This window comes from Pteronotus mesoamericanus, unplaced genomic scaffold (assembly GCF_021234165.1).
Source record: "Pteronotus mesoamericanus isolate MK-2021 breed Mesoamerican mustached bat unplaced genomic scaffold, CSHL_Meso_final contig_52, whole genome shotgun sequence".
NCBI lineage: Eukaryota > Metazoa > Chordata > Mammalia > Chiroptera > Mormoopidae > Pteronotus > Pteronotus mesoamericanus.
The window spans coordinates 9370381-9385646 of NW_026555189.1; the positions used below are offsets into that span (position 1 = coordinate 9370381).

General features: G+C 42.4%; 2 protein-coding genes across 3 annotated transcripts; one reads left to right on the plus strand and one right to left on the minus strand.

Annotated features, from left to right (window-relative positions):
* Nucleotides 1–4601, plus strand: LOC129075225 (haptoglobin). 2 transcript variants are annotated; one of them, XM_054579236.1, is made up of 5 exons: nt 1–154; nt 1511–1584; nt 1890–1991; nt 2695–2769; nt 3697–4601. In XM_054579236.1, the coding sequence occupies exons 1-5, from the start codon at nt 150–152 to the stop codon at nt 4473–4475; spliced, it is 1035 nt and encodes a 344-aa protein (XP_054435211.1). In that variant the 5' UTR covers nt 1–149; the 3' UTR covers nt 4476–4601. The 2 variants fall into 2 exon arrangements, with proteins under 2 accessions (XP_054435211.1, XP_054435210.1); XM_054579235.1 differs by having other exon boundaries at nt 2–154; nt 1511–1593.
* A 3039-nt stretch (nt 4602–7640) lies between these two features.
* On the minus strand, nt 7641–15192 carry TXNL4B (thioredoxin like 4B). Its single transcript, XM_054579030.1, has 4 exons — nt 14927–15192; nt 11874–12043; nt 10372–10523; nt 7641–8498 (listed from the first exon to the last, which is right to left on the minus strand). Exons 2-4 carry the CDS (start codon nt 12003–12005, stop codon nt 8333–8335), a joined length of 450 nt encoding a protein of 149 aa, XP_054435005.1. The 5' UTR covers nt 12006–12043; nt 14927–15192; the 3' UTR covers nt 7641–8332.
* Nucleotides 15193–15266: the final 74 nt, after the last annotated feature.

Genomic DNA, 15266 nt, shown 5'->3' on the forward strand with positions numbered 1-15266 from the left:
GGAAAATGCTAGTGACCTTAACAAGGCCACAATGGTGTAGACACAGGAATTACACAATCGAGAAGGGGTGGGGTGAGCTATGACAGGCATAAAAGCATCAGGAGGTGCACCCCGCAGCACCACGCTTCCAGAGGAAGGACAAACCAAAGATGCGGTGAGTCCACAGCTCTGCTCGCTCTGCTTCTTTCTTGTCCTTTATCTCGCCCTTCTTTGCATATATCTTTTATCTACATGACAGCCCAGATATGGAAGTCTACAGAACAGGTGCAAAAATATAACAAAGAGAAAGGGCAAAAGGGCTAAATTATAGTGTGTTAAATCCCCTGCTTTTCTGCATCCATAAGAGAGAATACTTTCAGATACTGCTGCCTTTCCCAGGAGATGTGATTTACTGTAAGGAACATCTTTTTTCCCCTGAGGTTATGAAGTTTTCACCTTTGTAGGAGATTACATCAGTTTCCATGGTAGGCTTCCTGGTATTTTAAATACAATTGTTAGATTTTTTTTCTTTTTAGAAATGTATAATATAAAAGACCAATAGTCACATACTTGGGTGACACAAAGGCACTTACAGTTTATCAAAATAAAAAGTTTTTTTTTGAAATGTTGAAGTAGCAAGACTAGAAACTTAACCAAGCGACCTCTGAATAGCTGACATCGGTCAGTGTGATAATTAACTGGTAAGTGTGGCCTGTGCATTGATGCCCATGTCCAATCAGGCTTTTAGGAAGCCAATTATCTTCCAGGTAATCATCTGGTATTTTGGGGTTTAATATACCATTTTTTTTAAGATTTTTTTTTTAAGTATTGCTTTTAGAGAGAGAGAAAAGAAGGGGGGAGGGAGAGAGGAAGAGGTCGGTGGGGGGGAGAGAAAGAGAGATTTTGTTCCACTTATTTATGCATTCATTGGTTGATTCTTCTATGTGCCCTGACCGGGGATCAAACCCACAACCTTGGTGTATTGGGATGGCACTCTAACCAACTGAGCTGCCTGGCCAGGGCTGATACACCATTTCCTGAAGCAAATTATCATAAAATGAGAGAAACAATCACATAAGTATTTTAAATGAAATATTTTAAAAACCTTTTCTTAGGTAAAATTTCAAAAAGTAGAGAGACTAGCACAGTAAATCTCCACAGTCTGTCAGGTTTTCCACATTTTACTTGCAATGTCCTTGTAGCCCAGTACTTTAGGGGTGCCCAAGGGAAGTTTCTCTTTGCTGGAGAACTCATATATTACTACTAGTTTAATGTTTCCTTAAATCTGCCAGAAGTTGAGGCCCACACCTGTTACCTTCCTATTTTGGTGGTTCCTCCCTGAAGCTCATGTAGAATTCCCTGCAGCACAGAGCTTGCTGGACCTGGGTGTACTGGGAAGCTGTAAAGTATGCATTTGGTGGGTCCTAACTCTTCGGCATGGCTGCTGTCTTTTCTGGCTTTCTAACGGAAGGTGTGTGTGTTGTGAGGCAGGGAGAGCAGCTTTGCATTCCTTCCTGTTTTCTCTCCACAGCACCTTGGGAGCTCTTGCCACCCTCCTGCTCTGGGGTCAGCTTTTCGCAGTGGACGTTGGTGAAGAGAGTACAGGTAATGCAGGTAGGTCTTTGGGTTTGGGCAGGAGTGGTACATCACAGCACTGGGCTGACCCTATCAAATCTGTAGTCTCTCTTCAGGAAGACCCAGATCCCCTCTTCTCATCCTAATCTCTGCTCTTTCAATACTACAAAGGACATTGGGGAGACAGTCAGAAATAGGGACAATTGCCCACTCCTTGGCCTCCCTTTGGGGTGGAGGGGAGTTGACGTGCACAGCAGCTTCCTTTCATCTGACTTTTCGTGATCTTTGGGAGCAATTTCTGAATATTTACCTTCTCTTCCTGTTTTTCTTTGCAGATAACAGCTGCCCAAAGGCCCCTCACATTGCAAATGGCCACGTGGAGCACTTGGTTCGCTATCAGTGTAACACCTACTACAGGTTGCGCACTGAAGGAGATGGTAAGACCTGGACGAGAGTCCCCATGTCCTCCTCCTCCCAGCATTTCCATGATGAACAGAGCCAGGGGTGACTGGCTAAGAAATTCATGTGTTATCCTTGGAGCCAGGATGTGTAGAATCTAATCAGGGTTTTGTTACCAGTGCTGCGGCCTTTAGGGCAGCTTAACTTTGCTCAGCCTCAAGTTTTGTCTTTTGTTAAGGGGAGGTGATACCCCATAGTCTACCCATCTTAAGAGTGAGAGGTTAAGTCTACAAAGGAAGTAGCAAAAGAACAATGGTGATGGTGATGACACTGTTAGTCCTTTAGTGAATGCTGTGTTCCTGGCATTGTTTCATTTGCTCACTTAGTCCTCACAACGTCCCTTTACAGAGATACTATTATTAGTATTTGCTGATGAGGAAACTGAGGCACAGAGAGGCAACTTGCTCAAGATCCGTAGCCTGTAAGAGGTAGAGGCAGGATTTGAGCTCTGACTCCTACCCTGTACTGCCTCACCATGATCACCATGAGCACAATTCTGTCCTGCTGGGCTTCACTGGTGCCTTAGCACCTGGCTTCCAGTCCAGTGCTCCTCCCTTCCTCCTATTCCGCTGACCCTTCCTTATTTTCCTTCGCCTTCTCTAATTCTTCTCTTTAAATATATTCTTTCACACTAGGTCCAGATTCAATTTCTTTTGGTTCATTTCTTTCCTTTTGTTTCAGGAGTGTACACCTTAAACAGTGAGAAGAAGTGGACAAATAAGGCCGTTGGAGAGAAGCTTCCTGAATGTGAAGCAGGTGGGAAACCAAGGGCCCTGGGAAGCAGCCCAAGGATAGGTGTTGAGGGTCCAGTGCTGGGGAGGGTATCTCGGACGGAGTGTCCTAGAGGAACATCCCCCTCCTCTGTGGCTTCTACTGAGCATACAAAAGCCAAGACCAGGGACCAGGAACCACAAATGGCGAGCAGAAAATTGAGCAGTTAGGTGATGATTTCCCACAAAATTTCACTAAGGATCTTGTTCATTTGGGCCTGCAGGGCATTGACTGAATCTACTGTGTACACTGCCCCCAGGGGGTCAGGAGACCTTATGTGTACAGGAAGCCTGCCCAGAGAGCCCAGGGTCAAGGGTAAAGCCAGCTCCAGGAAGAACAACCCATGGAAGTATCACAGAAGGCTGGAGGTGGATTAGGACTTCTGTTCCTTGTTATTAGGAAGAGCTATTGCTCTCCCCTTTTCCTTTTTGGAACAAGAAGATTTTGCCTACCCTCTTCTGCTGTTGGTGTGGAACTGCCAACATGCCTTATATTAATTGCAGTGTATATAAAACCTGAGTTCTGGCCAATGCTGCTATAGATCCCTCTTTATTCAGATAGAATGGGTTAGTATAGCTTGTCAGTTACAATGAATTTCAAGGAATTGTGGACATGTCCTTGTTGTGATGAACTGTTTAAATATACACACAGCTCATCAGCCAGGGATTCAAAATCTCAGTTTCTTCTGTTGATTTAGGAAAGCAGGAAACAGAACTCTGCCTTAGTGATGGAAACAATTGACTAAACATGGGAAAGGAGAGGACAGATGGTAAGGGCAGAGGGTGTAAATATTCCTGGCTCTGAAGAAGTGTACAATAATTTAGACAGCAAGATAGCCAAAGCTTTTACCCCCGCTCCTGGACCCGGAGAGTCTCATGTTTCTGCTCATGATTTCCTTGTTCTCCTTGACAGTGTGTGGAAAGCCCAAGAACCCAGTGGATCAGGTCCAACGGATCCTGGGTGGATCGGTGGATGCCAAAGGCAGCTTTCCCTGGCAGGCTAAGATGGTTTCTCACCATAACCTCACCTCGGGGGCCACACTGATCAATGAACAATGGCTGTTGACCACGGCTAAAAACCTCTTCCTGGGTCATGCAGATGATGCCAAAGCAAAAGACATTGCCCCTACTTTAAGACTCTTTTTGGGGAAAAATCAGCTTGTGGAGATTGAGAAGGTGATTCTCCATCCTGACTACCTCCAGGTTGACATTGGGCTCATCAAACTCAAACAGAAGGTGCCCGTTGATGAGAGAGTCATGCCCATTTGCTTACCTTCCAAAGATTATGCGCAAGTGGGACGTATAGGTTATGTGCCTGGCTGGGGGCGAAATGCCAACTTTAATTTTACTGAGCTACTGAAGTATGTTATGTTGCCTGTGGCTGAGCAGGAAAGCTGTGTAAAACACTATGAAGGTAGCACAGTGCCTGAAAAGAAGCAACAAAAGAGCCCTGTAGGAGTGCAGCCCATACTGAATGAGCACACCTTCTGTGCTGGCCTGTCCAAGTACCAGGAAGACACCTGCTATGGTGACGCTGGTAGCGCCTTTGCCGTCCATGACGAGGATGAGGACACCTGGTATGCGGCTGGGATCCTGAGCTTTGATAAGAGCTGTCAGGTGGCTGAGTACGGTGTGTACGTGAAGGTGCCCTCTATCCTGGACTGGGTTCAGAAAACCATAGCTGACAACTAATGTCTTACCTAAAATCAAGATTTCACTCCAGAAGGGGGAAACTGGATGGGAGTGGAGGGAAGAAAACCTGATGTGAAATTGATGGGTTCCAGACCTGCATGGCTGAAATAAAGAGCTTTTTTCTGACTCCTTTCTGTGCCATTTTTTTTTTCCCTTTAAGCCTTGGGTCTTTAAACAATTTTTATTTTTTTCCATCACCACTTACACCATCCATACCCTCTTCCACCTCCACCCACCCTCCACCTCCCCAGCCTTGGGCCTGTCTTACCCTCTCATGTATGGTACAGCAGCAGCCAAATGGCACAGGGTCTACTGGGAGTGTGGCAGAAAACACGCCAGGTCAACTGTAAACCCTGAAGGTTATAAAAAAAATGTCTCACTGTGGGGGTCGCACTCATTGACTGAGTGCCTACTGACGTGGGCCTCAGAAATATCATCATTATCCTTGTTTTACAGACAAGGGAACAGAGATTTAGGGTTAAGTGATTTGTTAAGATATTAAGTAGTGAAGCTGAAACTTGAACCTAGGTCTGCCTGAATACAAACCCTGAAATTTTCGCTGCATTCTTTCCCTTCTTCAAAGTGAGTTAGTAAAGGGTGCTGGCCTTGTGAAGAAGATGCTAGATCAAAGAGGGATGAAAACAAATGTTTTGATACAGACATTTGTTGTCTAACACATCAGCATCTCAGAAAACAAAGTAAGATGGTGTAAAGGCGGGCTCTTTGGACTTGCTGGGTCCAAATCATTGCTTGGCCCAAAATTTGCCAAGTGCCTTAAGTTCCCTACGTATCAATTCCCTGGTCTTTTCCATGAGGAGATTAAGCCATATGATCTCTATTTATCTATTTTTTAAAATCCTTACTTTAAGACATTTTTTCATTGCTTTAGGAAACAGAGGAAGAGGGGGGAGGACAGAGAACATTGATGTGAGAGAGAAACAGTAATTGGTTGTCTCTTGTAGTTTCCCTGACTGGGGCTTGAACCAACAACCTTTCAGTGTACGGGATGATGCTCCAATCAACTGAGCGACACCAGCCAGGGCTACGCCAGATGATCTTTAAAGTCTCTGCCAAAAATAACATTCTGGGACTCAGTAAAGGAGTTATGAAGAATTTGCCTGCTTTAATACCTTTGAAGATTTCTTGTTCTTCCGGGGTTCCCTGGCACAACCTGCCACCACTTTGGCAAGTTACTCCTCCTCTCAAAACCTCACGGGGCTACTGGTACTGACTTTCTAGTGAGAGATACAGAGCGGGAGGGCCATGGGCAAGGCAGCATGTGACCTGTTTTGCAGCCACTGACCTGGTTGCCACAGAAGCCCAGTTCCATGCAGGCAGCACTGAACTGCAAGCCCAGCCCCCTTGCTAGGTACTTCCATTCTCAGGCTTCTCTGCAGGGAGAGGTGACCATGCAACCTGGTTCTGACTAAAGTGACAGAGAAGGAAGGCTGCTGGGTGCTTTTGTGTCCTTCACTGATGAAAGGAGAGGGCCGCTCAAGGAATAAGACAAACAAAACCCTTTCATCACCACCTCCATTTTCTCCTGTCCCTCTGCTTTCATGGTAGTCATGAGGCATGGAACTGCGGCAGCCATCCTAGGACCCTGAGGCCACCGGCACTGACATGAAGAATCAATATGCTGAGAATGATAAAAAGAAGCTGGGTCCCCGATGATGCTATTGAGGTAACTAGATCTGCCTCCCTCCAGACCTCTATGAAAGAATAAAACATCATCTTTGCCAAGTACTGTTAGTTTTGTTTTTTTTTTTTAAATCACTTACAGCCTAAATAACACAATCCTTGATGTGTTGCAAGTGCTCAGATACTGGGAAAATCTCAGAACTTGCATGTGTAGAATTCTTGTAACTTCTTTCCTCCCAAGGGCTTTAGGGGATGCTTCTCCAAAGTCCTGATTTGCGTTTTGTTCCTATATTAGTTGCTTTCCATTCCTCAAGTATGTATTGAGTGTGTATTTTATGCTCTGCCCCATTTTAGATGTGTAAATACGAATGACTCCTGGATGGGAACAAAGGCTTCTTAGAGGAGGCAATGCGAGTCATAAAGGAAAATAGGGGGTATTCCTCTGGAAAATGGGAGGGGAGGGGCCCCAGGAGGACGGAGGCCCCAGTGCCTGGAGCTGGTGGAGAGTGTTCAGAGAGCCCTAGGGTGTAGCGTCCCCAGGGGGCAGGCAGGAGGTGCTGCTGAGGGAGGCAGAGAAGACATGTGAACTGAGAAAACACCTATGGATCTCATTATTTTTGTCCTGAGTGGTGACCAGAAGCCACTTAATACAATCAGATAATTCTTCAGGAAAACTTAGGGCTTAAGGTACTACCAGAAGAAAAAGGTATAACTGTATTGTAAAAGGCTTTTAGAAATGTGTTTGCAGGAGCCCTGACCAGTGTGGCTTCATTGACTGGGCACTGTTGTGCAAAGCGAAAGGCTGCCAGTTCAGTTCCTGGTTGGGGCATATGCCTCGGCTGTGAGTTTCGTCTTGGGTTGTGGTGTGTATGAGAAACCGTCGATGTTTCTCTTGCATCAATGCTTCTCTCCCTGTGTTCCTCCCTTCTCTCTCTAAAAAATAAGTAAATAATTTGTGTTTGTATGATTTTTCAGTTTCTGACTATTCTCTTTCATATTCTAAATAAAGGTCTAAGTCCGTCATGGGCCCACTAGCTCTGACCTGTTCAACATTATCAGTGGATCTGGAGCATGTAAGTGAGGAGGACTTCACAGTGAAGGCCAGAATATGGTGAAATTAACGACAACATCAGGTGGCATTTTACATCATAAGGAAGAAAGGCCATATTTCGGTATGACAAGAAGGTATATTGGTGACGGGTCAGTATACTGAAGGCTTATAGCAGAAAAGAGTTCAGTTAGCAGAAGAGCTTTCTGTCTGCAAGGGTTCTGGAACCTTTCTTCTGGGAGACCCTTCAGAGCAAGACCCTTGCCTTTGTGAAATGGAACACTCAGACGGCTTGCTTGCATTGACTCCTGTAAAGGTTAGGTCTCTTCTAAGTGGGAAAAGCAGCCCATATTCTTTCTAACAATTCTCATACCTCTTTCTAGTCATGAGCTTTTGAAGTAGTTTTCTGTCGCAGAAAGAGGTAGAATTCTGATTTTTGGGAGAACTCTGTTCCTATTTACTAAGGGTAGGTAATTCTTTTTTTTTTTTTTTAAACTCAAATTGGGTGCTGGATGGTAAAGGTTCAAGTTTCACTTCCAGGGCAATGTAACAGCACAAAAGCTAGTAACTTTACAAACCAGGACACTGTTTTCAAAGTGTGAGCCAGAAGGCTCCAAAATAAAGCGAACTTGCCTGTTTTCAGTAGAGAATTATTCATTTCAAGCGAAACTGGGACAATTAGGACTGCAGTAAAAGAGCACGATGGCTATAAATATGTGAGTGGAGGAATGGGCAAGGATGAGGGTGGGGGGTGTGTATGTACACATAGGGTAGAAAGTAAGTATTCTTGCTTCTTCCATTTTACTTGTGTATCAAATAAACATAGTTAAATCAAATTGTACTAGCCAATGTTTAGGGGAATTCTGTATTACATTAGGGATAAAGAAAAGCACAATATAGAGAAAAGTCAAACAAATCATGCAGGGAAACTGATCACAGTTGATCTGAGTGCTCTGAGGTTTGCGGGGAATAAACACAGGCTTCCCAGATCATCACAGTCCTGGCAGGGTCTTCTGCTTGGGGCCGGTATTTTCTATACAAGTCAAACCTCTCCTCCACTGGGACACTGAGCTCGTTTCCGAAGGAATCCAGAAATACAGCACAGCTGCGTTCAGATACTGTTTCTCGAGATGTGCCTTTCTCTTCAACTTTGACAGCAGTTAATGTGCTAAATGTCTTGATAGAGAAGGTCATATTTAGGAATATTCTTGGGATCAATAGGACTTTGGACAATAAGTTTTCCCCTCATTGCTCCTCGATAAATTACTTCAATCAAATCTATGAAGTCTTGTTTGGTTTTGAAACTTCCCACAAACTTAGTGTGATCTGGAGACCTAGATAGCATAGAAGAGAAACAACCTTCCTCAGAACTTTTAATAATTACTTGCTGAAGACCTTCAGGATAAACAAAATGCATAGTGGCTCTCTTACTCTCTTCTTGTCAGGGAGACATCAGACACAAGGCCCGACACTGATTTTTCCATTTGTGATTACAGGGCGCATTTGATATATGACTAAACCCAGTGCTGTGGGCCACTGGGATAGCATGTAAGGCATACCATATAAAAACCTTCTGTTCAAAATGTATTTTAATCACTTCTCATCTCATTATCAAATAGAATTCCCTGAGTACTTGTGTAGGCGTAGTTTGTTTTGTTGCTGTTGTGATTGGCTAGGCACTGGGCAAAGCCCTCATCATGGTCTCCAAGTTCCAGTCACTTCTATTTTTGAGTGGTATCAATTTTTTTCTTTTTCTTTTCTTTTGTTCTTTCTTTTTTATTATTTTGAACACTAAGTATGCTCACCGCAGAAATTTTGTAGACAAAAAACAAACAAAAACCCCACCCTATTTTGGTGTGTATATCCCTCCAATCATATGCATGTGTGTATATACATGTGTCTTTATGTGCATTTTATTTTTCCACAATTGAAATTATATCATACATACATATTTTACAGTGTGCTTTTTTTCAACTAACATGTATTTCTTTCAAGTTGTTTGTCATGCATCTACAATATCAGAGTAAATGGGTACCTAACATCCCTTTGTGGACATCTAAGTTCTAAGTATTTTGCTTCCTAAATAGTCATGAGATAAGTATCTATGGAGCCAATTTTGCCCACTTGCAGGATTATTTTTGTCCGATAAACTCCTGAAAATGCAACTGCTGAGTTAAAAATTTTACACACTTTTAAGGTGTTTGGTATGTAACGCCATAAATCACCCTCTGAAAAGGTTGCAGCTCAAAACTTACTTACATCAACCACATTATAGAAGAATAAGTACTTTTAGAACACTTAAAACACCTAATATTTTATGCACTTTCCAACTGATAATGACCAAGCAGGTACACAGATCTAGACAAGAGGATATCTCAACTACAGTAAGAAATAATAAGAATTATGGATATATTAAAAATAAATATTAATACTGGGATCCTGATTGGATGCAGTGGAAGACATTAAAGATGATTTCATATTATGTATTCTTGACAGGCTTTGTTGAAGAATAACTTTAACAAAAGAATAACTTCTTCTAGCCCTGGTTTCTGTGGCTCAGGGAACTGAGTGCTGGCCTGCAAACCAAAAGGCAGACAGTTCAATTCCCAGTCAGGGCACATGCCAGGGTTGTGAGCCATGTCTCCAGTAGGGGGCGTGTGAGAGGCAACACATCAATGTGCTTTCTCACACGTGGATGTTTCTCACCCTCTCTCCTTCCTTTCCCCCCTCTCTAATAATAAATAAAAAAAAAAAAATCTTTAAAAAAAGATAAAAAAAAGAACAACTTCTTTTCTGGCAGAAGACAGGAAACTTGGCGAGAGAAGCAAGTCTTACTTTGCTCAAAGGAGTCCTTTTATAAATGCAACCTACTAGTCCCAAAAGTTAAAGAACAGTGACATATTTTGTTTTAAATGAAATTCTTGGGAAACTTAAGAAAATGGTTCTATATTTTCTAAACTGAAGGATGGTTAGTGCTTCATGCCTGTAGTATTCTTTCATACTTAAATAGGAAATTAAAATTTGCCAATCATACCAAAACAGTCTTTTTGCATCAAGCTTCACATAAAATATTAGAGAGTGCATCAGTTAAGGAAACAGTACCAATATAAGACTCACTGAGCAACCACTGCATGCAAACAGGTAAGTTACCAAAACTGCTATAAAAGAAACTTTGAGATGGCGATAGCTCACGTCAACCTAACTTACCCATAATCCACTTTCATATGCTGCCCATTGAAGAAAAATACAGTAGATGGAATATAACTGATGTCAAAATAGTGTGTATAAACTGGAGTTTGGTCCACATCCACCAGATAAATAGCAGCCATTTTACTCAAGTCAGAAGAAGTCTTAGAAAGCTGCAAATGAGGACAGAGATGTAGGTTACAATATGAAAGGTAGCTAATGCTTCCTCTGTGAAATGTTTTAATAGAATATTCTGCTTGAAAAAAATTCCTGGGCCACATGTCTAGCCTGTTTGAGTTCCAAATTAGACACAGAATAGCCTTATCATTCAGTCTGAATCACTGTTGGTAGGGTTATGAGAAGGCCCTGGATAAATTGTGTGAATATATTCCTTCATTTTTTGTTACTTTTGATTGTAAAGTTATTTTTATAAAATTTTTTATGGATTTATAAAATCCATGCTCACTTAAAGCAAAAACAACTGATCAATATATACTACAGACATCAAAATTCCTCAAAAACCTCTTTCCTTCCAATTACCACATAAATGATAGTTATATAAAAAACAGCAAACACATCACACTTAGTACATGCTAAGTGCCCTAAGTGCTTTCCATTTCTAACTCACTCAGCCCTTACAATATTCCTATGAGTTACACACTATCATAGACTCTGTTTGACAGATGAGGAAACTGAGACACGAGGTAATTTTGCCCCTGGTCACACAGCTGGTAGGTAGTCAGCCAGGTTTGGATTTGAATTCAGACAGCTTGGCCTTGTGGTCTGTACTCGACCTCTAGTGCTAGTCTTTCCTCACTACAGCTGATGGTATAATCCTCTGGCTCTTTCCCCCACAGGGCAACACATCACACACTCGAATTTAATTACAGCAGAGGATTCCTTCATTTCATCCACCTAATGATGTCAGCAATAGAAATAGTGGAAGAGGTCTTAGTCTTGGGGTAAGTCTCTTTCCATAATAAACTGAGATAAGAATAAACTTACTCTGTCCCAAACTGCCCTCCCTATTTATCGGTGTGAAGATGGGTAGTGAAGTCAGAAATTATCATAAGGCACACAATGGAACAGCACAATAGTAAAGCATATTTGCAGCCAGAGAAAACAAAGTTCAAATCCCAACTCTGCAATTTAGTGGTTCTGTGCCCGTGGGAAGTCACCTGGCCTCTCTGGCATTCATTTCTCCCCTTGTGAACAGTAACAGTAATGGACTCAGTGTTGTGAGCACTGAATAAGATAATGTTCGCAGACACTTGTTCATAATGTTTCTGGTCTTTCACTGCCTTCTTGGCAAAGTGGAGCTTCAGCAGCTGCCAGTGGGAAGTACATCCAGGATAGATTCAGCACAATCACAGATTTAGGGGTTCAGCTCTTGGTGAAAGTGTACTAACGACTGAACAGCTATATGCCAGATTCTGCCCATGTTCTTGCATGCACTTTGCAAACGGTGAAGTGAGAATGTATAGATTTTTAGTAAAAACCATTTATTTAAAAAACTCACTTACAATATCATCTAGTTGCAGACACACAGGATCCTCGTCTCTCCCAAACCTGAGAACCAACACCTTCTCTGCAGTGCTTTTTATTGCCTGGTCGACTTCCTTTTTGCTGGTCAGCTTGGGCAACAGGAAGCTCATCTTGAAATAATCCAAATATTAATCCCCCACCGTCAGTCCTGAAATAAAGTTGCAATGTTTAAAGGCAGGTTAGGGGCAGGAGTCCTCAAAAATGAATTTAATTTTTGGAGTAGGTAATGAACATGTTTTTTTCCCAGAGGGAAAAAGGGTTTCATTCAACTCTATCAACATGGTAAAAGGAACACACTCAATGCAGTCTGGTGGCAAGTTAAGTCCACCAGTTTAAAAAGCAACAATATAGAAAGGTATACTGTGAAAAATCTCCCTCCCTCTGTCTCCCCTCAGCTGGCTTAGTCCCTACTGCCCCATCTCTCCCTACACACTGGGTAACTACTTTCTTTAGTTTCTCATGTATCTTCCAGAATTTTATTATGCATTCACTAGAAAATATAAATATGCATTCTTGTTTTTTCCTCTTTTACCCCCAAAATGTCCTTTCCTGTCAGTGTTACAGCAGAAAAAAGATGACATCCTCAAGTTTGATAACTGGGGGCTTCCATTAAAGCAGGGTACAGGGAAAGAGTAGGGTACAGTGCTATACTCTGGGGTAAAGGGGGGGGTTCCCACCTCTAGAGCTGAGAAGCCACGGGAGGGAGTAGTGACCAGAGCTGTGTGGCAGTAATGGCAGAGTGGAGAAGGCCGCTGTCTAGGATATCAGACTATAATTGGGGGATTAAGCCACTCCTCTCCCTCTCTCTGATCTCCTGCTAACGCTCCTACTGGCTGACCCCCAACTGGAACCAGAGGGCAAGGGAGCTGCGGAGGTTGGTAAGCCTCCTGGTTCCAGAGCAGGCTAGAGAAAGAGGAAGAGTGGATCTAAAGGGGCAAACGGCAGACGTCCAGAACACATACGATGTCTTTACCCATGCTTGTGCACTTTGCACTTTTTTACCTAACATGTGAAGATCTTTCCATACCTCTATATGAAAATTTATACATTCTTTGTCATGGCAGCATACTATTTCATGCATATGCCATACTTTTTAAACAGTCCTTTATTGATGGATATTTGCATAATATCAGAAGAGTTCTGTCTGAAAAATTCTTGGTGTATATCTTCTGAGGTGCACTTCATCACGGGGCAAACAGATTCATTAACTGTGTAAAAACCACACACACACAAAATAATAAAATTCTGAGATAGAAGGGCCTAATCCAAACTCCTTATTTTACCTATTAGTTTGCTTATAGTTATACTTCTGGCTACAAGAACAATGATTAGAGTCCAGGCCACTAAATTTCTAGTCTAGCATTCTTTCTACTACATATTAGTTCCTGTTTCTATGATGAAGAAACTCTTTCACCAGTCCTGGCTGGTGTAGTTTCGTTGGTTGGAGCATCACCCCAGAACTAAAAGGTTGTGGGTTCGATTCCAGGTAAGTGCACATGCCTGGGTTGTGGGTTTGATCCCCAGTTTGAGCACGTGCGATTCCTGGTCCGGGTATGTAGGGGAGGCAACCAATTAATGTTTCTCTTCCACAGCCAATTGATGTTTCTCTCTCTCCTTCCCTCTCTCTCTAAAAAGCATTGAAAAAAATGCCCTTGGGTGAGGATAAAAAAAGAAAGAGAAGACAGTATTTGATCAAGGAGCTGTATTTTTGCTTCTATCCATGAGAGACTCGCTGAGATATCTGGTTTTTTAAATTCAGTTCCAAAGCTGGTTAATGCTATGAAAAGGGAGGATTTCTTTCTCTGCTTTTTTGGTGACAAGTCACATTTTAAGATATAAATTAATAAAAATTCATATAGGAAATGAAATTGTCCCAGTAATAGGTCATAATTTAAATAGGGAAGGTGATGGCCAGGAGGGACTTCATCAAATATGAATTGGCAGAACAAATTACTGATGAAAGGGAAAGTCAAAGAGAAGATGGATCTGTCCCACCACTAGAATTCAAACTGTAATTCCTGTATGTTACAGATAAAGAGGAGGAAGTGAGAGGAAGACAAAGTTGTCACGCGGAGTGGTGGGGGAGGGGCACTGGATGAATGCAGGCAGTGGAGAGAAATTGAGACTGCATCTAAGAAAATGTCCACAGCAAAGGATACCAAAAAAGAAGTCTCAAGAGAGGTACAGGTGGACAATAGTAAGCAAAGAAAAACAAATTAAAAATATATTTTAAAAAACCATTCAATTGGCAAAGATTAAACAATAACGGAAAGTGTGAATGAAGGACAGGCATTCAGAGTCCCTGCTGGAATTTAGAGGGAAAATTTTCTTGAAAGAAAGCTGAAATACTCTCTGACCAACAATTCCAGTTCTGAGAATGAGTTCTTAGGAAATAATTAGACACGTGCACAAAAATTTACAAAGGACATTCATCCCATTTATAATGGTAAAAACCTGGAATTAACTTAAATGGCAATTTAATAGAGGACTGCTTAAAAAGAAGATAGTACAGTCCTGCAATGTACTATTATACAGTCACTAAATAATGTGTTAGAGATGAACATTTCAGGTACCGAAAAGTTCTCATGATAAAGAAAAAAGTTGTAAAGCAGTGTGATACCACACTCTATAGTTTAGGTACAAAACCTAACTATAATATAAATGTACATAGTTACAAAGCTTAATAACTGGGAAGGAGTATCCCCAAACACCATCAGTGGCTAACTCTGCGCGTGAACAGACAAGTGAGTTTTATCTGCGTCGGAACGCGGGCCTTTGTCTTTCCAAAATACTCGATATAGTGCATCCTTGAGCAGGAGTCAGGTCGCCAACGGCTCGCGCAGTCCAAAATTCACTTAGCACTTAAGTCGGCCGCTGCATACCCGGATTCCCAGTGGATGGAAAATACAGTTCAGCCTTGAAAAACACGGGTTCGAACAGCGGGGTTCGAACCACGTAGTTCGAACCCCCGTTGTTCAAGGGTCGCTGATAAATTTTTAATAATGTGTGCGTCAGGGAAGACCATACTTACTTTATTTGTACAAGTCACCTCCCTCTTTCTCTTCAATTTAAGACTGTCAACAACCGCGGTCTTTTCTTTAGAGTCAGAACACTGGAGGTTACTTTCTTCCGCCGGAAACGCCGCAGGGACTCTAATCCAAAGCAACTCTGGGGCTGTTGCCTAGCAACCCTCGGCGGCACACTTAAGGAGACGGAAACGGAAAAGGAAAACAGGTGTAGTAGATGACACAGCTCTATAGTCCAATCGGCACATTATTCCAGTCACGGTCTACTTTACCCGTCTCCGACCGGAAGCCTTAGAGTCACTTCCGCCCTTAGTAAACATGACCATCTTCTTTCCTTTTCCCTCC

Excerpts from the sequence above, each read along its gene's own strand:
- LOC129075225 (XM_054579235.1), top strand. Across the intron at positions 1,992-2,694 it reads GTTGCGCACTGAAGGAGATG|GAGTGTACACCTTAAACAGT; the intron begins GTAAGACCTGGA and ends CTTTTGTTTCAG. Across the intron at positions 2,770-3,696 it reads GCTTCCTGAATGTGAAGCAG|TGTGTGGAAAGCCCAAGAAC; the intron begins GTGGGAAACCAA and ends TCTCCTTGACAG.
- TXNL4B (XM_054579030.1), bottom strand. The coding sequence starts at position 12,005 with ATGAGCTTCCTGTTGCCCAAGCTGACCAGCAAAAAGGAAGTCGACCAG. Across the intron at positions 10,524-11,873 it reads GTCTGCAACTAGATGATATT|CTTTCTAAGACTTCTTCTGA; the intron begins GTAAGTGAGTTT and ends CCTCATTTGCAG. Across the intron at positions 8,499-10,371 it reads CATATGAAAGTGGATTATGG|GTCTCCAGATCACACTAAGT; the intron begins GTAAGTTAGGTT and ends TATGCTATCTAG.